This window comes from Besnoitia besnoiti, chromosome I, assembly GCF_002563875.1.
Source record: "Besnoitia besnoiti strain Bb-Ger1 chromosome I, whole genome shotgun sequence".
In the NCBI taxonomy this organism is placed as follows: domain Eukaryota; phylum Apicomplexa; class Conoidasida; order Eucoccidiorida; family Sarcocystidae; genus Besnoitia; species Besnoitia besnoiti.
Genome location: NC_042356.1, coordinates 7,199,081 through 7,221,008, shown reverse-complemented (window position 1 = coordinate 7,221,008; position 21,928 = coordinate 7,199,081). Strand labels below are relative to the sequence as shown.

Sequence of the window (21,928 nt, the reverse complement as noted above, 5' to 3'; positions counted from 1 at the left end):
TGTATCCCGAGCGAACTGCACCGCGTGACTCTACCACACATGCATAGAGGTGGCTGTGTGGTGATACACCTGAAATCAGTTCACCCATAGAAGGGTTGCTCTTTAGACACCAGCAGCGTCAGACAAGTTGTCTTTTTCAGTGACGTGTGCGGTCTGGCGATTAGCCTTCGACCGGGACGTCCTCGGCGCTACCCCGTGGTGGCTGCGCGATCGTCCTCCGTATTCGACGGATCGCAGGTTTCATGTTTTCCGCAGATTTTTCTAGCCGTCGCCCTTCTGCAGGTAAGCTCGCTGGCCTAGCGGACTTCAGGTCGTCGCAGCTTACCATTTTGGTGGACGCTGGAACAGTGGGGTGGCACACGCACCAGCTCGTTTCTCCGCAGCTCTGTCGACGCGAACTTCGTTGCCCTGCTCTGAGGGCGCTCCTCTCAGAGCCTCCAAATTCGGCGCGAACATCTTTAGTCAGGATCTTTACTTGGTACAAAAATCGTGAATAGCCTCTTCGGCCCTCCTGTGTGCAAGTGGGCCGTGCCGTAGCTTCGCTGTTTTCCATCTGTGAGCATTTCTGTGCGTGTTGACACTTCTACCCACCCTTCGTCCCAGAGATACTCAAATTCCGCTGCAATGCTGCGCATTTGTCTTTACTCCGCTTTCCCGAATTTTCCCTCGAGGGGCCAGCTGCCTCATTTTCTTTGTCTCGTCTCGACTTTTTCTTCAGCGCCGCTTGACTCTCTTGAAGTCCTCGAGGATCAAAACTATGGCATGCGAGCTCTCTCGCCCGTCCTGCGGGACTTCAGCGCAAGCGTCCACGGAGAAAACTTTCCGAGCGAGACGCAGAAGGACGCATGAAGCTCGGCTTCCCTCTTGCTCGGCCACTGCTCCTGCCTCACGTCGTCCAGCTCTCACTACGCTTCTCCTTGGTTTCGTCGCCCTCTCCGTCCTCCTTGCCTCTTTTTTTGGAAGCCCTTCTTTTGTACAGGTGAGTTTTTCAATTTCTTTCTCACGCATATTCGATTTCCTTTCTCGGATCTCATGAGGCTGCCGGTGCGGCCGGCGCCTGCTTCCCCGAGTCCGTCGCCACCGACGGGCGCCTCGCAGCCCATCTGCAGACTTGCAGCGCTCCTCCGCCCCAGCCACGTCTCCTCTCTGTCTCCTCTCGTCTCCGTCTCGTTTCCTCGCCTCGTCCATATGTAGGCCCGTTCACACGTGGTGCGGCGATGCCGTTGTGTTTTGCGTTTGCCCCGTTGCCGCGGTTCGGCCGACTGCACCGCTCTCTGCGACGCGACTGTTCGTCCTTCTTCGCAGGCCGCTTCTCTCACAGACTTTGAGGCCTTTTCCCTGATTCAGTACGAGACGTCCCCGTCTACCGCGGGGGATAGTCCCGCAGGCGCCGCCTCGCCTCTGCTCTTGGGCTCCTGGGGCTCCTCGGCCCTCAGCACGGCCCTCGGCGCCGTGACCGTGGTCGCCAGTGCTCCGTCTGGCGCCGCGGCGGCGAGCTGGAGGGATGCGGACGACGACGTCGCTTCTGCGTCGCTTCTGCAGCAGGCCGCAGTCCAGCACCAGCTTCGCGCGCTGACTAAGAAGCACCTCGTCCTTCTGCGGGTCGCTGACGCGCCGGTCGCTCTCGTTGACGCGCTGTTGGACCGGGGCTTGAATCTGCTTCTGTTACTCCCTGCGGCGGCGGATACCCAGGCGAGCGGCCTCGAGTCTCTGTCTCTCGCCGACCTGGGCGCAGGCCCTCGGGGCGCGAGTCCAGAGACGGAGCCCCTCGAGGGAACGCCGTCCCTCGCGGAAGGTTTGCGACGACACATGCAGAAACTCGAGCAGAGGCTGATTTCGAGGTTCTCCGCCGGGGCGTGCCTCTTTGCGCACGAAACACCCCAGTTGACGTCGCTGTATGAGCAGCTCCAGGAGCATCAAGAGCGCGCGCTGTCCTCTCAGGCACTCGCGTCCCCCACGGCCTCGTCTTCCGCGCTGCCTGCTCTCCTTCAGCGCGGCGTCGCGCCGACGCTCTCCATCCAGCGCGCACCGCTCCCCGCCTGGCACCCTGCCGCTGCCTTGGCTTCCTCTCGCCTCACAGCCGCGTTCCACGGCCGAAACATTTTCGTAAGAGGAGCCTGAGAGCTGCTGGGCAGCGGGCACTGCCCTCCCCCGCGGGGCCTACATCAGCATCTGGGTATTTGCGCGCACACCGATCCAGATAAATATCCGCATTCCGATTTCAGTGCTATCTGAATTCCCCGTTTCAACACAGACACGTGCGCGCGCGTGTGACTGCGTGGGAACGGCATGCATGAGGAGGCGGAGACATGTGTGCGTCAGAGTGCCCGCGTGGAGACCTTGTCGGGGCTTGGAGGTGTGCGCTTTCTGTCGCAGGCCTGGCTTCCCGGTCGACGCCCCGAGAACGGCGGGCTGCCGCCTGCGGTGGCAATCGTTTCCCACTACGATGCGTTTGCTGCGGCGCCGGTGAGGCTGGAAGCGGGGCCTATATCTGCATCTAGGCATGCATGCACATTCCTGTCTGGATAGAGGTCTGTGTACACGGCGTAAAATTCCACGACGCCCTCGCGCCCGGCGCGCGAAGAGAGGAGAAGAGAGAGGCACCTTGGAGAACTCGAGGCCGCACTGGCGTCGGCGCCTCGATGCCGAGGCGAAGGGGAAGACGAAACACGCACTCGACCGGGGCCACAGAAGGCGCGGAGCATACAGCAGATCAGACGGGTGTTCGCCACGGACAGATGGCTTCCGGTGCTTGTGTCGCTTTTCTTGGATCTGCGTGTGCGTGCAGAACTTGGCCTTCGGCACAGAAGAGAACGGCAGCGGCGTGGCAGGTAAGCAGAAGGGGGCAGCTTCGCCTGTGTATGGTCGCTGCGTATGGTTTCCAACGATGCATTCCTGTTCGGCGGGTTTTCTGGAATTTTGAGGATGATTTCGGCCAAGAGATCTATCGGTAAATTTGTGTGTGGAGAGGCACATGGATATGCAGCCATCTGCGCGTTCTGTGAATCTATCCACGTCGTACCCCCTGCGGAAAAGCGCTTCCTGTCGCTGGCAGACAAGGGTGAGCATGCCTCTGCTTTTAGCCGGAATCAGCTCGCGCGAAGACGCAGTGGCTGGGCAACTTCAGAGGCTGACTGACGAGCGCGCCCTCCTTGGTTGCGCGTTTGTCGTTCTCAGCCCTCATGGAGCTCGCTCGAATCTTCTCCGGTCTGTATACGGGATCTGCGAACGAGAGCGGCGCTGCGGCTTCGAGTCAACCGGGCGACTATTCGCTACTCTTCCTGCTCACCGACGCGGGTGCTGCGGACTTTGCTGGCGCTGCCCAGTGGCTGGCGAAGGCTGAGCCCCGGTAGGCGGTGAACGCGCGCATGTGCATATTGCAGGCCGCAAAATAGTCATCTCTGCTGGGAACCATCGGTTTGTTTTTAGAATTGTTTCAGCTCGAGTTTCGCGGCGAGTGCGCCTTACCCCGCGCGTCACCCTGAAGGCGCGCACATGCCTTCTAGACAACCAATTACCTCACGATTAGGCTGAACTCGCCGTATGAGTTCATGGATACTGACGGATGGATACGCTTCCCACTCGCACGCTCTCCATACGCGAGATCAGTATTCTAGACGCGGCGCACCAGGGATTCGCGTTCTCAGCGCTCCAGGCTTTTTTTCTTTGAAACTCGGCCGTTCATACTCTCTCGATCTTGGCAAGCTGCCTTTGTTTCAAACGGAGACGGCAAGCTCGCCAGCTCGAGCTGAAATGAGGCACGGGTCAACTCCGACTGCGTTGAGCGCGCGTGGAAAGCCTCTCCGTTGGCAAGCTGTCGACGCAAAGTGCGAAATTCGCTTTCTTAGGGTCCTGGAGTCCATCAGCTACGTGCTGTGCCTCGACGGCATCGCCGCCTCGCCTCAGCTGCGCCTCCACACGCCGAAGAAGTACAAGGATCCCCGCGCTCGAAAACTGCTCCAGGTGAGTGAAGGCCGAAGACGACGGCCTTGCACACTGGTTTGGGGGGGTCTCTCTCGTTCGACCTGCCTCAAAGGACCCCAAACAACTGACAACGCCATGCCATTTTCGCGGGAATGCGTGATTCCTTGTGCGTGCATGCGGCCTGCGTACGTCAGCGACATGGCAATAAATATGGAAGTGGAGAGAGGACATCTGCAGTGACTGCAGCATCCCAGAAGCGCGTACTCCTGGCGGCTTTTTGCAGCGCCTTGCTTGCCGCGCTGGACTTCGCTCTCGCGTCTCATTTACCTAGCTATGCATTGACCTGCGTCTGCATCTATGGTGACAGGGCTTGAATCCCGTCTGCTGACTTGAGTCTCCATCTAGCTATTCATACTTCTATTCACATTTTATAGATTTATTTATATTTATAGGCGTGAGCCTACTGCGCCCAGCGTAGGGGCCTTGGGCGCCTCCGTCGCGCCTTTCTACCGCTCCCCGTGTTAGTGCCGAAAAAGAGACTCTGCCTCTTCGAAGAGCAGGTTTTCTGCTTTTCTGCTCGTTTGTTCTGCCTCGCAAATTTTTCTTTCTTTTATTTTCGCGTGGCATTTCCCGACGGCACTCTATCGGCTGTCTGCGTGCGCCCTGAGCCCCCTCGCGTTCTCAGAACCTCGAGAAGGCCTTCTCGATGGCGAGTCTCTCTTTGACTGTGGAGCCGCGGAAGATCATCGTGCGCACGCCGCCCAAGCCTTTCTGGATTCACGAGCACTTCACGATGAAGAAGCTGATTGCAGGGACTTTATCGTCGCGAGCCGACGTCACCAGTCTGTGGGCGCGAAGCTCTCTCCTCGACCGCAGGTACGCCCTGCCTCGCCGCAGCGCCGCCAGCGCAGCCCCGCGGCCGTGGTATTTCTCGATACCGCGAGCACATTCTGCAGACGCATGCGCACGCATGCATAGAGGCTGTCTGTCCAGGAGAACGGCTGTTCGACGAAGGTGTATGTGTAGCCATGAGTGAGGAGGGCGTCTGCACCGCTGCCGTGTATGTCCCAGGACACCCTTCCCATTTCACGCATACAGTATGTATTTGTATATATGTATATACTTATGTGCGCTCTAGTGTGGAGGCCGCGCATCAGTTGATTTTGCCTCCAAGCGGCGCCTCGCGGGCTCCCGGGTGCGCTTCCGACATGTTTAATCCTCTTTTTCTTTCTTGTGTCGCCGTCGCAGTCCTTCTCCGCAGTCTCGTGAGAACCTCGCGCGCGTCGTGGGCGCTCTGGCGGAGGGCCTTGCACACTTTGTCTACGACATGGACGATTTTTCGGTCAAAATCGCCGAAGGCTCAAACCGCCCCCTGGTGCCCTTCCTCGACGCGTGGCTCTCGCTCGCATCTCGCTCTCCTCGGTATGCAGAAACTCGAAAATGCAGAGGAGGGACCGTTACGGATTTGAACGCCGCCCAGCCGCCCCCTCCCCTCCCACAGCGAGCTAGTGTACAGTCAAGCCGGTGAGGCGCCGCCGCCAAACACGAGGGCGGCTTCTCTTGCTCTCCCACGTCGTGCGTCGAGTGTCTATGTGCCCGGTTTCAGCGGACGCGTTGAGGGCGGGTATGGCTCAGCGTCGCCCCTTCCCCCCCAGCCCCCCGAGATCTTCGTGTCACACCTGCCCAGCCTCTTCTGTGCCACGTGCGGACTGTGTGTGTTGTTTTAGGTTCTACGCCTACCGACAAGCGAAGAAAAACAGGACAGACAGCACGCCGTCGCCGAGTGCTGCCTTCGCCGATGCGCTGCACGCGTGGCTCGGCAAGTTTGTCCCTCCTGCGCAGTCGCAGACGTTCACCCTTCCCTCCTCCGGCACTGTTTTCACCTATGTAAGCCGCGTTCGTGGTCTACGCATTGCATGCCAAGGAACTCAAAGAAACACGCTGTAGATGTACACAGACTGGTGTGGCAGCCAGACACGGACCGTGGATATATATATATATATATATATATGTACGTATGTATGCATGGCGGCACATAGAATATGTATATATATGCAGTATAGGTGCATGCATGCACGCCTTCGTCGCACTTTTCTGTGTTCCGATTTTCCTTGCCTTTCCAGGGTTTGTCCAAGCGCAACCGGACTCTGCGTAGAACACCCAAAAGGCGTGTGTCTGTATTCTTGTGCGTGCGTCGCCCGGCGCATGCACCAGATTGATGTGGATAGGGCGCTGAGGCGTGGGTAGCTGTGCATGCAGACATTTACGCGCGCATAAATGTAGAGGCGCAGGTTTTCTAGCCCAGCGGCGCCGCAGAGGAGGGCTACGCTGAGGGCTGCGTCGTCATGAGCGTTTCTGGAGTGAGCGGTGCGGCGACGTGCGTGTCTGCAGGAGCCGCCGATGTATCTGAGTGTGATTGAAACGCGCCCTGCCCTCTTTGACGTCCTCTGTCTCCTCGCGGCTCTTGCCTATTGCTTCACCGTGTACTACTCGATTGTTGGATGGCATCGTCTTCTCCCTTCGATTAGCAACTTGACCACGTCAGGTGCGGCTTCTGCTTCAGGATTTACACGTGGCTCTGCATTTCTTCAAGAGGCCTTTGTTCCCAACTTGTACTGTTGCTTTCGGGAGCCTCCGCTTCAACCTGAAAAAGGCAGAACACGGCGTTCGCACGCTGTGCTTTCCTAGGGCTATGGTCAGATCCCTTCTTTTATATCCTTGCTTTGCACTCGCCGTGGAGGGGTGGGAGGGGGGGAGCGGGGAGGGGAGGCTTCCATTCCCGGCCCCTCCGCCTGTGCCTCGCGCCTCTGTTCTCTGTCCGGTCCCCGCGGCTCCTAGGTCTGCGGGCGCATCTGCGACCTCCGCTTGATGGGGTTTAGTCTTGCACGTAGCTGCCCGTCGCGTCGCTCCTCTTGAGTTTAGTCGGCGTGTGCGGTGTCAGCGGTCTGTCCCACTTTCACGCGTGTCAGCACTGCAGGTTTCGGCGCTTTCTTCAAAGAGAGTGTGTCTACGGGTTCGGCGCGACTTGTTGGCGTACCAGCTTTACAGGGCCGCATCTTTTCCGAGTTGTGCGTGTGCGTGTCTTTCTCGTTTTCAGTGCTTTCTCTCTTCTCGAGCTCTGGATCCGCCAGCTCGGCGACGCGCAAAACTGTGTAGTCGAGCCGCGCAACGCAGCCGGTCCCGCGGAGGTGAATCCCTTTGTCTTCCTCAAAGAACAGAGGAAAGAGCCGACCTTCAGGAATGCAGGCCCGCAGTGAGTGCTTTGCCGACCCAAAGGATGAACGGAGAAAACAGGGCAGCGAAGGAAGGCCAGAAATGGCGTTTTTCCAGTGAAAAACGGCGAAAACGGCGCGAAGAACGCTGCCCGTTTCCGGCTGAGCTTGAAAGGAAGCGAACAGGCAAAAAGGAAGGACTCGAAAAGATTGAAGGAAAGAGGTGCCGCAGCGTGACTACCGGAGAACTAGAGAGCAACGCAGAGTATGCGGAGGATCCACATGCGCAAACAGCGCATCTCTTTGTTCAAACGTGTTGCTCACCGCTAGCGCTTCTCCTGCCTGCCGTTACAGCGCCTTCTCTTTTCCATCTTCAGCCTTGGCATGCTGTACGCCGACCGCATTGACGCTCGCTCCTATTTTTCAATTTCAACGCTGATAATGCTGCAGCCCTAGGTCCGAACAAGCGTCTATGCGGTCAGACACCGCCGTGTGCTGTGCGTCCATCCAACACGCCTTGTGCTGGTGCCTCCGCTGGTTTTTTAAAAGCGTTTTGTTTTGTCGTGGGCGAGGTAAAGACGCTGCGGAGACGGCTCGCGCTCTTGTTTCTGGTCCTGCAACCGTGACTCTCATCACCGATGCGTTCTCGTATCGTTGCTGACCCAACGTCCCGTCGCGCTCCCAAAAGTTGCGGCAGTCGGTTTTTTGACTCAGAACTGTCGCTGCGGCCACGGGCCGCGTGAACAAACTCAACTTGAGAGCATCAGTGGATCCTTCGGCAACACTGACACGATGCAACAGCAGGAAATTTTGAGGGATATTCCGTCCGACACAAGAAGAGCCCTTAGCTGGCAGCCTTGGCAGCCGCAGTTTTCGACGCGCGAAATGGCATGGCAGCACCGTTTCCTGCTTGGGGACCACGGAACTTACGACAGCAGGGCGGTTTCTGCGTGAACGGATGCATGAAATCGCACGTGTCATCTGCTCGTGGTCAGCGGGTTCCGTGGCAGACACACAACGCTATCCGACCTAGCTTCCCCGTCCCACGACAGTCGTTGCTTTCCCGAAAAAGAGGAGCGTTCTCGCCGGTTCCGCGCTCCCGTGGTCTGCCGATACCTCACGGGACTCACAGCCAAAAGCTAATTATCAGCCGCAGCAGGGCCGTGTGAGATTCTGAATTTCGCACGAGAAAAGATGCCTGAAAACATCCGTGGCGGTCACCGGAGTTTGAACCGCTTCGCTGGGGCACCGCGAGCGTGACGAACGCGCTTTCGTGTGCTGGTCGGTTTGTGCGATGTACCTAATGACTGCAGAATTCCGATCTGAAGCCGATACCGGAATTCTGCAACCGGTTCAGTCGCGGTTGCATGAACCCTAGTGCGTAGGGCACGCTTTCGCGCAGCAACGTTCTACCTTTGTTTTAAAAAACCCAGACAAATGGTGCGAACCTGGCGTACAAGCGTTCATGTTCCTGGCAACTGCTCCTTGGTCAAAATACGTAACTGTCTCGTGTGTCTGTTGGTAGGGTCTTTCACCTTGCGCCATGCCATCTTCAATTTGTCTGCCGAGCGCGTGACCAACCCTTCGACCTCGCACAGAAAAAAAGCTGGCGCAGAGAGGCACCACCTCGCGAACTGGCGCCACGACCAGTCCACAGGATGCTCGTGTGAACGCTGCCATCACGTCATTCTGCGGGGTAAACTGAAATGGAGCATGAGAGCCAAGGCCAGCCGGCGCCTCCTCCGAGCCCCCGTCTTCTGACCCGTGTGCGTGGGAAGAAATCAGTCAAGGCCTCGGGCCTGCGGCGCACCTCGCCCAAACCTGCTCCTCTAGGCTGAGTCGTCCCGAAGTGGGGAGTCATCTGCTTGAAGAAGAGCTGCTAACAAACAAACGCGAAGCGCAACGAGAGTCGAGCAACCTGGCTGATTGAGACACGCTTCTTTCCCGCCCCAGAGGCTTGAGGTGTGTCGCCGCGCATGCGCATCCGGCATCACAGCTGCCCGTCGCGTACCGCCTCTGGAGGATCGCGCCGTTTTTCAAGGGACGTCGTCTCCTTGGCGAACAAGAGTCGGCAGCCGTTTCTCAACGGAAGCTGGAGGAGAGCCGTGCGTCTACAGCGTACTGCATGCAGCGTGGAAAAGAGGCTGGCTGCCCACACGTGTGGGGTCAAGGCATTTAAATGAGCATCGGTGTGGCGGAGGCGGCGCAGGATGGGGATCGAGGGCGCGGCGGAGAGCTGGGTCGCCGTGTAGCCGTTTGTGTCTCGGCGTTTTTCGTGGTGAAGATCCTTTGCATTCTCGCCAGCTTGCAGAAAATCTTCTTCTCGGGAATTGAATTTTGTGCTCTCTGACGACCAAGGTAAGCGACGGCCGCGCCTCTTCTCCCCCTTCGTCTGCCTGCAGTGCGTATCCTCCCATCGTTTGTTTTTTCGCTTGGGGCGGTTTGTTTTGGGAGTCCTGGTAAAATCCCTTTTGCCCGCGATTCACCGCAACATTTGTCTGCATACCCGAACTTCTGGACGTTCTCCCAAAGGTTCACTTACTTTTGCCCGTCCCGGGTATTTCCGCACTCCCCCACGGCTTTGCGCTCCTCTTTCGTGGAAACGTGCCTTTCCCTGTCCACCTTTGCGCGATATTTCGTCCCTTTTGCAGTCTCTCCGCCTCGCCCTGTACCCTTGCCTCGTCGTATCAGCGGAGTTTTTTCGCAGCGATGGGGTCGTGCGCCCTGCGCTTTCTTCTGCAGCTTCCCGCTCGTGTGTGGCGGCGGGTCCCCAGACTTGCTGGGTGTGCACTCAACAACAACAGAGAGTCTCCATTCAAATCTTGTTTTCCACTTCATGTTGACTGTTCATCACGGATCCGTCTGCTTCGACTTGGATTGCATGCTTCGCCCCTGGGAGCGCACCAAAGTCGTAGTCTGTGATTCTGACTGCGCCGAGCTTCGCCCTGTTGCGATTCCGCCAGCCTAGGTCGGTTGTCTCGCAACGCGAATCGGTGTCTCCGCTTTTCTTCGCGATTGACTGAGGCTTGCTTGAATGCGAGTGTTGAGTTTGGCGGTCAGCCATTCGAGCTCTCATGCCTCGCCACCTGTGGGGGTGGTTCGCGAGGCTGTTTCGATTTCGTGCGGTGTGGAGGCACACAGGGACTCACAGGCCCTCAACCCCCGCGGCGGCAACGGACATGCGTTTTCGGCTTTGAGTGGCTCCCGGGGGCCCTGGTCGTGACGGAGCTTCACCTGCTGCTTTCCGCTCCTGTCCCTGTCTACAGATTCACGATGGCGCCTAAGGAGAAGAAGACTAAAGAGCAGATCGCCGCCGCGGCCGCGGCCGGCAGCCGAAAGAACAAGAAGGTGAGCGAGCAGCCCCTGCGGTCTGATCTGCATTTCCAGCTTTCATTATGGTCCCCTGTGCAAGGTTCCGCAGAGCTACTTGCTCAGGTGTTGCGTCGACTGCGTTTTCCCTGCGTGTGTTCAAGTCCATCGTTTCTTTGGTTCGTCTTTCGACGCTCTGACTCTCGCGCTGTCGTGTTCTCTGTGTACGCGACGGTTTTCTTTACTTGCGGAAGTCTGTGTGCCGGCTGCGGAGGAGGAAGGAGAGCTCGAGGATGACACTCAATGATAGGTCTGATCTTCTCGTCTTTTGGCGGAAGTGTTGAGGACAACCTTTAGCTGACAATCCGACGCTGAAATCGAAGCTCTCCTGCTTTCTCCTGGTTGCTCTCCCTTTTGTGCCTGCTTGGCGGGTTCCTGCACTTTCTCTCCTGTGTCCGCGTGGCCCCTCGGCTCATTCGTGTGCTCTGTTGATTCTTCCTTCTTTTGCCTCGCTTCCGCAGAAGTGGTCAAAGGGCAAGAGCAAGGACAAGCTGAACCACGCCGTTCTGTTTGACAAGGCAACTTACGACAAGTTGCTCTCTGAAATCCCCAAGGCGCGCCTGATCACCCCGCACACCGTGTGCGAAAGGCTGAAGGTGAACGCTTCCCTGGCTCGCCAGGCGATCCGCTTCCTCCGCGATCAGGGTCTGATTAAGATCGTCGGTGAGCATCACCACTCGCAGTACATCTACACTCGCAACACCAGCGCCTAAGTTTGTGGCTGAGGCGAGCACTGTGTCCTGCAGACTGCCGCTGTCGAGCGACGATCTGAGCGTCGTGTGTCTGCATCCCATGTATCGAACGAACTTTTGTTGAAAAGTCTCCCGTCAAAGAAGAACTAGACGCTTTCTTGGCGCTCGCTGAGGGCAACGCAGAGAAGTTGACATGCGCGCGCGCATCTCACACACCACGGCAGCGGCCCTCTGGGGGAGGACACTGGCTCAGCGTGGCTTTAGGCAGACAAGGAGAGCCCTGAACATAGATATTTCCCGGTTTGGTGTACAGCACAGCCTCTCGTGTTCTGTGTCCTCTGCCTTTTTCTGGCGCGCGTCCTACGAAAGTGCTTTTTTCCACGTTTTTGAGTCTCTCCGGGCAATGAGAATGTGATGAAATTCGTATGGTTTCTGATAGCAGACTGCAGACGCCGTTTTGGCGTCTTCTTAGTTTCTGCATTCCCATGGAGACCCTTTCTTTTCGTCATAGTTACTCTGACGCTCATTGCCGTTTGGATCCTATTCCGTAATTCGCGTGCCATTTCGTTCCCTTGGAGTCCCGCTTGTTTCTTTGCTGTGTGAATTTGCCGGCGATGCCTTGCCACCTTCATCGGTGTGTCTCCAGTGTTGTACCACGCCGTGGCATGGGTGTGTAAGTGCCGTTGGCTTTCATTCCACGATGTAGGCTCAGCCGACTCCAGAAACGCCAGAGTGATGACTTGATGACGAGAATGAACTGTGGCCGTAGACAGTTCCTGTCGAGGTCATGTTCCCGTGATTCAATAGAGGCATTTGTCTGACGCTGGCTTTCAGTCTTTTCCCCGGTGATGCATCCGACTTGGCTACGTTCTGTTTTCGCGAGTTTCCGTGAGTTTGCGCGCAAGGCTCTAGAGTGATGACTTGATGACGAGAATGAACTGTGGCCGTAGACAGTTCCTGTCGAGGTCATGTTCCCGTGATTCAATAGAGGCATTTGTCTGACGCTGGCTTTCAGTCTTTTCCCCGGTGATGCATCCGACTTGGCTACGTTCTGTTTTCGCGAGTTTCCGTGAGTTTGCGCGCAAGGCTCTAGAGTGATGACTTGATGACGAGAATGAACTGTGGCTGTAGACAGTGCCTGTCGAGGTCATGTTCCCGTGATGCAATTGAGGCATTTGTCTGACGCTAGCAGCTGACAGCGTGGTTTTCTCCTTGTTTTGCGTGGCAGTCGGATTTGTCGTCTCGTGGTTGTGGACTGTTGCTTTTGCGCCCTTCTGATGATACCATTTCCCAAGCGCATTTTAATGGAGGCGCGAGTCAACGCTTGCGTCGCTGGCATTATCCAATTAATAATCTATCCCTGACAAGGCGCAATTGTGAAAGATGCCGAGTGTGCTGCTGCTGTGTGCGCTGTGTCGTGCGCGTGAATGACTTGGGTGTCCGCGACCTGAGGATGACAAAAATTGAGCGCATGTATTACCGGACGCCGATGGACTCTACGGGGCCCTGACAGCACTTGGCGCGATAAATAGTAGTGGTCTGAATATACCTTGGTCGCGATGCCCATTGTGTCTCTCGATTTGATTGTGCGACATTTCTGTTCACGAACAAGTGCTGTGCGGACGCATTATCGCTGATTCTTCATCTATTTGGTTTCGTGGAGTTTCATGCGAGGCCATGGCGTCTACACAGACAGAGGGGCTGTGCTTTCTTTCCATTTACTCATTCGACACACTGGGACTTCTCTCTACTTTTTCAGAGCGACGTAGTATAGGTTTGTCTCAGCAGACGTAGGGCCTCGTAACGGAGAAGCGGGCTGTAGCGCAATGGCAACAAGGGTGATCCTTCTTTTCATCAACACCCAACTTGCTGGTAATCGGTAGATCCGTCGCTTCTCGTTCACTGCGATCGCTTCAAATCGGTCTACGAGTTTCTTAATGATAGTCAATTTCAAAATTGAATGTTTACCTGTCTTCTTTTTCTCTTGGTTCCTCAAGTTCGGCATTAAAATGGATTCTAGTTTGGGAAATCCTGATAGAAATCCTTCCTCGGTTGTGTGCGTCTTGCTTTTGGAGGCCTAGATCACTTAATAAGCAAGCCAACGAGGCCGGAAAAACGTGGCCTATTTCTCTTCCGTAGATTGTTCCGCAACGATGAAGTGAAGAAGTCAAGTTTTAGAATGACGAGCGTATGCAAGAGACACCGGTACAGCAGTTGAACCCATGTCCGCGTGGATCTTGACTAATATCTCAACATATATATGCCTTGACCAGGATAAGACGGCATTTTGTGCTTTTTTCTCGTGTTCCACAGCATGTCGGCGAATTGATTTTGGCTCATGACGCCCTGTTCTTTGTGGTGTAGTTTTCTGGATTTACCACTTCAGCGGGGCTCCTGTTTCCTGAGGGAGTCTCGAAGTGCTTCCCATGCGAGAGTGTTTTAGATGCCAAAGCATGTAGGCGTTCGCGGCGGTAACCTGACAAATACTTCGTAGAGAGCCGCAGACATGCACATTTCAGGTATTTAAGCACGCCTACACACATAAACTGTCGCAGCTCGAGGATGTAGGGGAGAGCGAACACATCAAGGAGGGGGAAGGGCCCAGTATTCTTTCACGTAGAGAGGCGAAAGCAGTGAGGGCGAAGTCACTGCACTGCATTCGTCCCTGTCCGAATAGGAGCTCGCGTATCCTCGACTAGCGGTGCCCCCGATACGGAATGACGACGTCCTGCGTTCTTCGTCAGCCAACTTCGAAAAGGGAAATCTCTGGTGAGAGCTCTTGAGCAGGCGACACCAGTCTTTCCCCTCCCCTGTTCAACGCAAGAGCTCCTATGAAAGAGTCTCCCGGTCTCTCTCTTGCTTTGCGCCGCGTAGAGTCACGGCTGTCTCGCAGTACCTCTCGAGTTCGACTCGCAAACTGCGGCCTGCCATAGTCGAGCGATGGAGACGGCAGGAAGGAGTCACAGCTATGTCGTCGGTAGATGACTAAGGTGAAGACTTCGGAGCCTTTTCTCATTTCCTTATTTTCACTGCCACTGCTAGTGTCTTGGTTTTTCCGCTCCTTATGTCGCTTTCCGGCCTGCGCTCGTTTCTGGTGTGTGTCATTCGGCGCATGCACGCATGCCGTTCGACTTCTCGCATCTTGGCCCTGCTCGTGTCTCTCTCGCACTCTTGGGACTTCAGACGAAATCGGGAGGAGGGGAAGAGTAATTTGTCCCGGTTCTTCGATGCAAGACGCGAAGATCGGCCGTCTATTTTACCGGACTCTTCTGTAAGAGAGAGAACGGTCATCACAGGGCGTTCTTTCCCTCCACGTGCTCGTTCTGCCCGCGCGCAGGCAGGGCGGAGAGGCACCTGCGAGACACACAAACTAGCCTGCGAAACAAGTCGCTTCACTCGCATTGATCCAGCGCAGCGTCTGTCAAGGCTCGGGGGCCTCAGACACCATGCCAGGGCCTCTCCCCGTTGCGTCTCTTCTTCGGCGCATTCCGCCGCCCTCGTCTGTCCCTTCTTCGTTTACTCCTTCGTCTTCGTCTTGCTCTCCAGCTCCATCCTCGAGACTCAGTCCCTCCCCCACTTCTTCCTCCCGAACTCGCTCCTCGTCCGTTGCGTCTCCGAGCCTCTCTGCGCGCTCATCTTTCTCCGCACCGCTTGGGTCGTCTGCGCTGTCGCCGTCGCCGTCGGGCTGCATTCCGAGCCTCGGGGGGGTGCCCGCTTGCGCGCGGCGAGCGGCGTTCGCGCCTTCGCTCGGCGCGTGCTCGGCGTCTCGCAGGTCTCTCTCGATCTCCCGCTTGTTTCGCGCAGTGCTTCGGCGCTTCGTTCTTCACTTTGAGCCGCCAGTTGCGTCGCCCTTCCCAGCGCCCTCCGCCGAGGAGCGAAGGAGGTTTCTTCGCTATCGCCTGCTGCAGTTCCAGCAGTTCGCGAAGCAGCAGGCAATCCCTTGGCCGTTTCGCCAGGATGCGCAGCGGAAGCTTGACAGAGAGAAGGCTCCCGCCGAGGACGAGCGAGGCAGCTCTCCGCCTGCGTCCTCCGCGGAGGCTGTGAGAGCCCGCGGCCCTCTTTCGCGCAAGTCGCCTTCCGAGTCTGCGGCGGCCGTGCCTCGCACCTCGGCCTCGGCCTCGGCTCCCGTGTTCTCTTCGTTTCGCTCGTCCTTCGTGGACCCGCGCTGGCGGATCCCCGCGCTTTGGCCAGCGAAGCGCCTCTTGCCGCCTCCACCGCCCCCGCCGGAGTACGTTTTTGCGAAGAGCGACGCTCGCGCGCAGACCGCAGACGCGGAGGCAAGTGCAGACCCAGCCGCGAAGAAGGCCGGACTGCCACTCCGCATCCAAGCCATTGGCCACGGCACGTTTCTCATTCAGTGCGGCGGCATCAACGTCCTCACCGACCCCCTCTTCGCCAACAAAGCCGGTCCCTTCGGCGCGATCGGCCGTAAGCGAACCCCAGGTCCCCACGCCCGCCCGAGAGCCGAGAAGAGCCGCAGAGAGACGCGCTCGCGCCACAAGTGGCAGCTACACACACTGCCTCGAATGTGTTCTCGCTCTCCATAAATATATATATATATATATATGTTGGGATACACAGACATACACTTAGGTTAACGTCTGTGGGCTCCTTCTGCACTCTATGCGACGCCTGAAGGCCGCTCCGAAGGAAGCCGTGACGAATCCTGAGGTCTCGCGTCTACCGTTTCGAGGCGCGCGAGACGCCGAGTTGGGACTATAAGGGAGAGGAAGAATACCGTGTGCAGCAGGGGTGCGCCTGACGCGCCTATAGATGCGTGTAGCTGGAAGATACATGTGGTGTGTGTGGCGCGGCCTCCGTTAGGACAGCCTGGGCTGAATCCGGCAAGTCTCAGTCGCAGTTCCTTCTCAACACGTCGCCCTTTGCGCTTGCATCTCAGTGTCGGCGCGCGGGAGAGCGAGTCGGCGGCGGACTCGGGTCAGCTGTGTGTGTGCGGCGTTTGTGTCTTTGTCTGCGTGTGTGCGCGGTTCAGTGCCTCGCGTCAGCCAGCCGGGCGTTGCGCTGGCGGATCTTCCGCCGATTGACGTCGTTCTTCTCTCCTCCGTCCGTTACGACGCGTATGACCATTCCACGTTGCGTTTCCTCGCGAAGCGCGACGGCTCCACGTTCTTCGTTCCCTCTGGCGTGCTTGCGCGGCGCTACGTCTCGCCGCGCGTCTTTGGCAGCGTGTACTCGATGAACTGGGGCGAGCGCGTGAAGTTCGACGAGAATTTTCTCGTCTTCTTCTGTCCCGCCCTCCACGCGCCCGTCGGCCGCTACGGGTTCGACTGGGGGATCCCGGGATGGGGAAGCTTCGTGCTGCAGTGGCGCGAGAAGGAGACGCTCGCGCCTCCCGCGGAAGGCCCGCGCGCGCGCCCGGCCAGCAAGACTGTGTACTACGGCGGCCGCTCGGCGTACAGTCGAAAGATGATGGACTTGATCCGCGAAGGCACGCGGCGAGACAAGGCGGCGCTCCGCGAGGAGATGGAGCTCGAGGCGCAGCTGCAGAGAGCGATGGAGAAAGAACGCCGCAGGCGGCGCGGAGAGGACCAGGCGCTCACCGCGGAGGACTTGGTGGACGCACGCGACGCCGAGACGAAGGGAGAGAAGGAGGACTTTGTGTTTGACCTCGCCGTCCTCCCGATCGGGGGCTTCGAGCCGAGGGAGTACATGAAGCGCTACCAAATGAGCCCCGAAGAAGCCGTAGACGTAAGCGGCGAAATCGCGGTCTCCAAGCGCCAGTTGCACGCCTTTCACCACTATAGTTTCGCTGTCTTTGAGCTGCACCTTCTCTGTACCCCTGGTGGTGTGTGTCGTAGGTTACAGATATCGCCGTGAGCGAATACACATTCATATGCATATGAATGTGCCTATTTGCACAGGGGGCCGCGTCGCTGTATGTGTAGCGCAGCACTACATGTCTTAGCAATCGGATTTTGCGTATGTGCGCATATGTGCGCATGCCTTGCTGTTTGCATTCGCGCGCAAACACGTGCGTATTCATCTTTCCGCCCGTTGTTTCCCGTTCTCTCCTTCCAGGCGCATCTTCGGTTGGAGTCCAGCGTAACGGTTCCTTCGCACTTCGACGTGCTTCCGGTTGGAAGCGAAGGCTTCCGCGAGGCGCCCGCCCGCCTCATCGCTGCATGCGAGGCTAAGGGCGTTCACGTGGACGGTTTCACTGCGAGCTCCGAGCTTGGCCGCTCCAGAGGCGATGCGGCGCTCAGCAGGGGGGAGCCGGAGAGAGCCGCAGAGGGCGGCGAGAAAAAAGGGCAGTTCACCATCCTGGAGCCCGGTGCACATTTGTGGCTGCCGTAAGCGAACGCGGCAAGGTTCGCACCGGAAGGTGGAGAGCCCCTGCCTACGTGCAGCATGCGTGACAGGAGATCGCCTTCGAGTGCAGGTAGAAGCTGCGAGGGCCTGTACCAAAATGAGGACGAAAGCGCACCCCCGAACGCGGCATAGAAGGGGAGTGAGCAGGGGAGGGAGGTTCGCTCGCTGTGTCTGGAGATGCTGACAAAGTCTCGCACGGATCATGGAAATCTACTTAGGACAAGGATTCCCGCTGAGGCCGCTCGGCAGGGACGGAGAGCTCCTGGCGCTGCGTCGTGGCGGCGTATCTGCCTTTGGAAGAGGCCTGCATGCTGACCTTGGCCGCTGCGGCTTCTCTCGTGTTTTTTTCGTCTCGTGCGAGTTTCGCTGTTCAGTCTGTCAATGTGTCGCCTGAAGGAACAACCGCATCGAGAAGAGCGTCTGCCATTCGCGTGCATACTTGACCCGACCCGAAAATGTCTTTTCCGCGTGTGCGCCCTTTGTCTTTTGTAACAGAAGCGATTTGCACTATTCTTCTTTGTGAAACCGCGTCATGCTGCCGCAGCAGTTTCCCACCTGCCGTGTCTGAGCCCCCGCTACTGGCGGAGGCTGTAAAGATAGAACTGCGAAGAACTAGAGAGGCAAGCTACACACCCTGTAGCCAAAACACCGACATATCCACAAAGCCGTACGAACACTCCCCACACTTGCGCATCTCAACACATCGAGGTGAGGTTTGGAGCGAGAGGGGCAGTCGCCGCCGCACGCGGCTTCTTCGTGGAGCCTCTCAACCGGCAAATCCGCCCTGCACCGGACCATACAAGTCACTGCGGGTAAATATATGCGCACTCAGAGGTTAGGGCAGTCAGTCGTTGTACATCGTCTGGCTGCACATGAAGGACGGACTTGGTGCAGCGCGTCTGCGTCCGCCCCTCTTCAGGGAAGGGAGGCGCGTGAGGTCGGTGGTAAGCGACGAGCCCTGCGTGTTTTATTCTTCATCTAGAGTATCTCTAACTGAGCGCACTGGAGAGGGCCTCTAATCGATATTTCATCCATGTGATCCTTGGAGGCACGTCGTGGCCTGTCTTTCCTTGGAGAGCAACGTAATAACGCATTGTGCCACGCGATATAGAACTCCCCAGTTGGCGTTGAAAAGGCCTGATGGAAGATGCGCTGCTTCTCGGTTGTAGCTTTGTTCCCTTCTGGACTGCCACTTCGGGCATTGCTTACCGACACCAGCTTCACATCGCCACGTTGAACTGCTGTGACGACCCGCTAGAGCGGCTCTCTGGTATTCGCCCTGCGTCTCGCCGCTTTCTCCATTTCCCCTCTGCCCTGCGTAATCAAGCAGGAACCGAACTGGCCATACCGACCACGGAGAACAGGTGTGGTATTCTACTCGTGCATATGCTTGCTTTGTACGGCTGTACTGTGGCTGAAAATTTGGGAGCTGGGCGACCGGGACTGTGGTGCTTGTCACTTGCCAAATCTCGTTTCGAGGGAGAAGCAGCTTCACCTTCGGGTGTTTTGCCACGTGTGTTCTGTAAAATTGCCATTCCCTCATCCACAAGAGGTTCCGCGTACGAAACTCAACTGCAGACCGTCTTAACCAATCCTAGCGCTCCCCGCTCCTCGATCGTAGCCGACGCTCGCGTCCGATGGACGGTTCCAAAACGAGTTGAAGGCGTTCTCTAACTCGCTATCTTTCTACAACCCATTTTCTGTTCTGTGCCTCGTTCAAACTGCGTCTGCTCAACCTGTTTCGTTCTATTCGCATGATCAGGCAAAACAAGCTCGCCCGCAGTGTCATTACATTCGAGTTTGTGCGCTGCACAGCGCTCAGCGCCGACTTCCTGAACTTCTCCCTTTTCTTCTTTGTTGTCGTGACTCCGCCCCCTACTTCCTGCTTGTTTTACCGTCGAAATCGGCGAAGGTTCCGGTTTCTTATATTGGAAGAAAGAAGGACGAAGAGATATGGTTTGCGTTGTCTTGTAGCGCGTGGACTATGTGTGACACACGGCAGTTGCTCCACAACTTTTTTCGGTAGCTAGCTGCGCACGCGCCGGGTGTGGCAGAGAGCTCGAGCGACCATCGGCCGCCGCGGAGTGGCCTAGTTTCTTCATCTTGAAATCCTGAAAGGCTCTCCCTCACTCCTGCCTTCTCAATTGCCTAGCGATTTTGTTTTGTTTTTGGTACGCACTTTCGTCGCCGCCCCAAGGCTTGCATAAATTGTCGCGCATCGTGTGCCTACCTGGCAGAACCATCGACGTTTATCTGCTACGAGCTCTCCCTTGACTTTCGAAAAGCCCAACTCTCGCCTTTCGCACGCGTGTTTCTCCAGTTGGCTGTCCCTACCAGCGCATTTAGCACCGGAAATTGACAGTGCTGAAAAGCACGAACTGTGGTTTGTGATAAAGTTCCTCCCGCGGGGAAAGAACAACTGCCATTGCACCCAGCAACATTTCGAGATTCTCTACGCTTTTGCGCTGTCGCTGTTCCATCCGTCTTTTTCAATCGTATTCTTTCCTATTGCCTTCCAGCATTTCCCGTCCCCTCGGCATCTTTGTCGTTTCATCGTTCGCCGGTCTGTCTGTCTTGGGTTTCTCCCCTCCTGTGTCGTGAGCTCCGGAGTTCCTTTTCTCTGCGTGAGCACATTTTTTTCTTGTAAGTCACCCACAGAAGACTTCCGTTTTCTGGCTCCCTTCCTGTTCCGCAATGGCGAACGTTGAGACCACCCCCGAAATCCCCAGCGTCGGGGCGGTTCCCGCCTTGGTCGTCTCCGAGACTGTCCCTGCGGCCGCGGCGGAGGCCAAGAGCCCAACTAGCCAGGCACCGGCGGCGGTTGTGGAGACCATCATGACTGACGGCACGCCCTACCGCGCCGTCGGCACTGGCGAAAACACCGACCCGATTGCAGTCCAGGTCGCCGCCATCCGACAGCAGCAGGAGATGTACGGTGGATTTGGCTCCCCCTACGCGCTCAACACACCCGCCATGGTGAGTACCTTCCAGAGGAAGCTACGACCAGCGCGACAGTAGGGAAGTAGCGGGCCGAGCGGTGACCTCAGATAATGCGAGACTAGACGTGGTACACCAGCGGCTTGGCGAGTGTCTAGAAATTACTGAAAAGTACTAGCAAGGGCCTCTGCACGGCAGAAATACCATGACAGCGTTGATACAAAGAAAAAAAAAAAACACACACACACACGGCGAGCGGCACCCCGCGCATGTGCGACACGGTCTCACCGCCACCGGCAAGAACGAATTCACGAGCAGTCTAGAAAGAAGCTATGTCACTTCTGCAAAGTTGTTAGAAGCTCTTGTCGCGCGAGCACAAGTACACACCTGTGACTGCTGTCGGGTATGCCCGAGGCGCCTGGCTAGACCCTGCTGTGTGCTCGGCGCCGGATTCCTTTGGCATCACGTAGACACCGGCCGTTTCGATCGCGATTTTGTTCAGGGCTTGCGCAGCCAGCCGTACCCGGGCATGGGAGGTCAGACGCCTCTGATTCAGTTGCCTAGCGCGCCCGGCGCGATTCCGCTCACTGCCTCCTTCTACAACGCTCCGACTTCGCTGCCTGGTCCGTGCTACTACGACCCCTACGGCATGCTCAACCCTGCTGCCTGCTTCTCGCCGATGCCGATCGCTGCCGAAGACCCCGCTGCCCAGCAGAAGTCGCTGGCAACTCCGCCCGCCCGGAAGGCGCGCCGCTGGTGCTGCTGAGTGCACTCGCGTTCGCTCCCGCAGCAGGAACGCGAAGTGCAAAGCGCACAGAGGCGGCGACTCACCTGTTTTTCTCACGTTCGAGAGAGAGGAATGCAGGCAGCTCGTGGAGCGCCGCGCGGCACCGCCGGTCGGAATGTTTTAGGGGTAGACTTCGTCGCGCACAGGTGCATACGTGCTTGTATGCGTGTGCACGACTGATGTGAATATACGGATAGTTGTATATAAGTGTGCATTGGTGTACACAGAGATGCTAGGAACCGGGATCCAAATATGACCTGACGATGCTGCTGGCCTCCGTGCGTACACTCACATACATATCTGTACGCGTATATATACATAAAGAAGTTCGAGAGGCTGCTGGGTCGCTTCACCCGCCGTAGAGCAGGCGAAAAACTGGCAGTAGTAGCACCCGCAGACGTCGTAGACCGGCCTTTCTCTAAAGACTCATTGGCTATTGGACTCATTCTATGCCGCTTCTTAGACGGCTTCATAAGCCTGATGGACTTCCTCAACGCACACGTAGCGCCTCTTGGTCGTCAGAGTTGCACTATAAAAGCTTTTTAGAAGCAGAGAATCGAAACAGTGTCATCTTCATAACCAGGAAAATCTGACAGGCGCGAGTACGTCAACCAGGTGCCCGTCACCACGCGGGTCGCCACTCAGGAGGCCTTGGTGATGAATTGAGAACGAAAGGA

The 21,928-nt window shown here is 57.2% G+C and overlaps 4 protein-coding genes across 4 annotated transcripts; all 4 read left to right on the top strand.

The window, feature by feature from the left end:
- Window positions 1-1,032: 1,032 nt before the first annotated feature.
- BESB_010130 (uncharacterized protein) lies at window positions 1,033-7,080 on the top strand (the record flags this gene model as incomplete). The annotated part of the gene is made up of 11 exons (XM_029359767.1): window positions 1,033-1,044; window positions 1,306-2,106; window positions 2,377-2,466; window positions 2,789-2,831; window positions 3,178-3,349; window positions 3,849-3,963; window positions 4,610-4,800; window positions 5,173-5,346; window positions 5,652-5,811; window positions 6,316-6,469; window positions 7,022-7,080. The coding sequence occupies 11 exons, from the start codon at window positions 1,033-1,035 to the stop codon at window positions 7,078-7,080; spliced, it is 1,971 nt and encodes a 656-aa protein (XP_029222680.1).
- A 3,329-nt stretch (window positions 7,081-10,409) lies between these two features.
- On the top strand, window positions 10,410-11,218 carry BESB_010120 (ribosomal protein RPS25; the record flags this gene model as incomplete). Its single annotated transcript, XM_029359766.1, has 2 exons — window positions 10,410-10,484; window positions 10,967-11,218. 2 exons carry the CDS (start codon window positions 10,410-10,412, stop codon window positions 11,216-11,218), a joined length of 327 nt encoding a protein of 108 aa, XP_029222679.1.
- A 3,425-nt stretch (window positions 11,219-14,643) lies between these two features.
- Window positions 14,644-17,512, top strand: BESB_010110 (uncharacterized protein; the record flags this gene model as incomplete). The annotated part of the gene is made up of 3 exons (XM_029359765.1): window positions 14,644-15,625; window positions 16,191-16,906; window positions 17,237-17,512. The coding sequence occupies 3 exons, from the start codon at window positions 14,644-14,646 to the stop codon at window positions 17,510-17,512; spliced, it is 1,974 nt and encodes a 657-aa protein (XP_029222678.1).
- A 2,709-nt stretch (window positions 17,513-20,221) lies between these two features.
- BESB_010100 (uncharacterized protein) lies at window positions 20,222-21,230 on the top strand (the record flags this gene model as incomplete). The annotated part of the gene is made up of 2 exons (XM_029359764.1): window positions 20,222-20,503; window positions 20,967-21,230. The coding sequence occupies 2 exons, from the start codon at window positions 20,222-20,224 to the stop codon at window positions 21,228-21,230; spliced, it is 546 nt and encodes a 181-aa protein (XP_029222677.1).
- Between the last annotated feature and the right edge of the window lie 698 nt (window positions 21,231-21,928).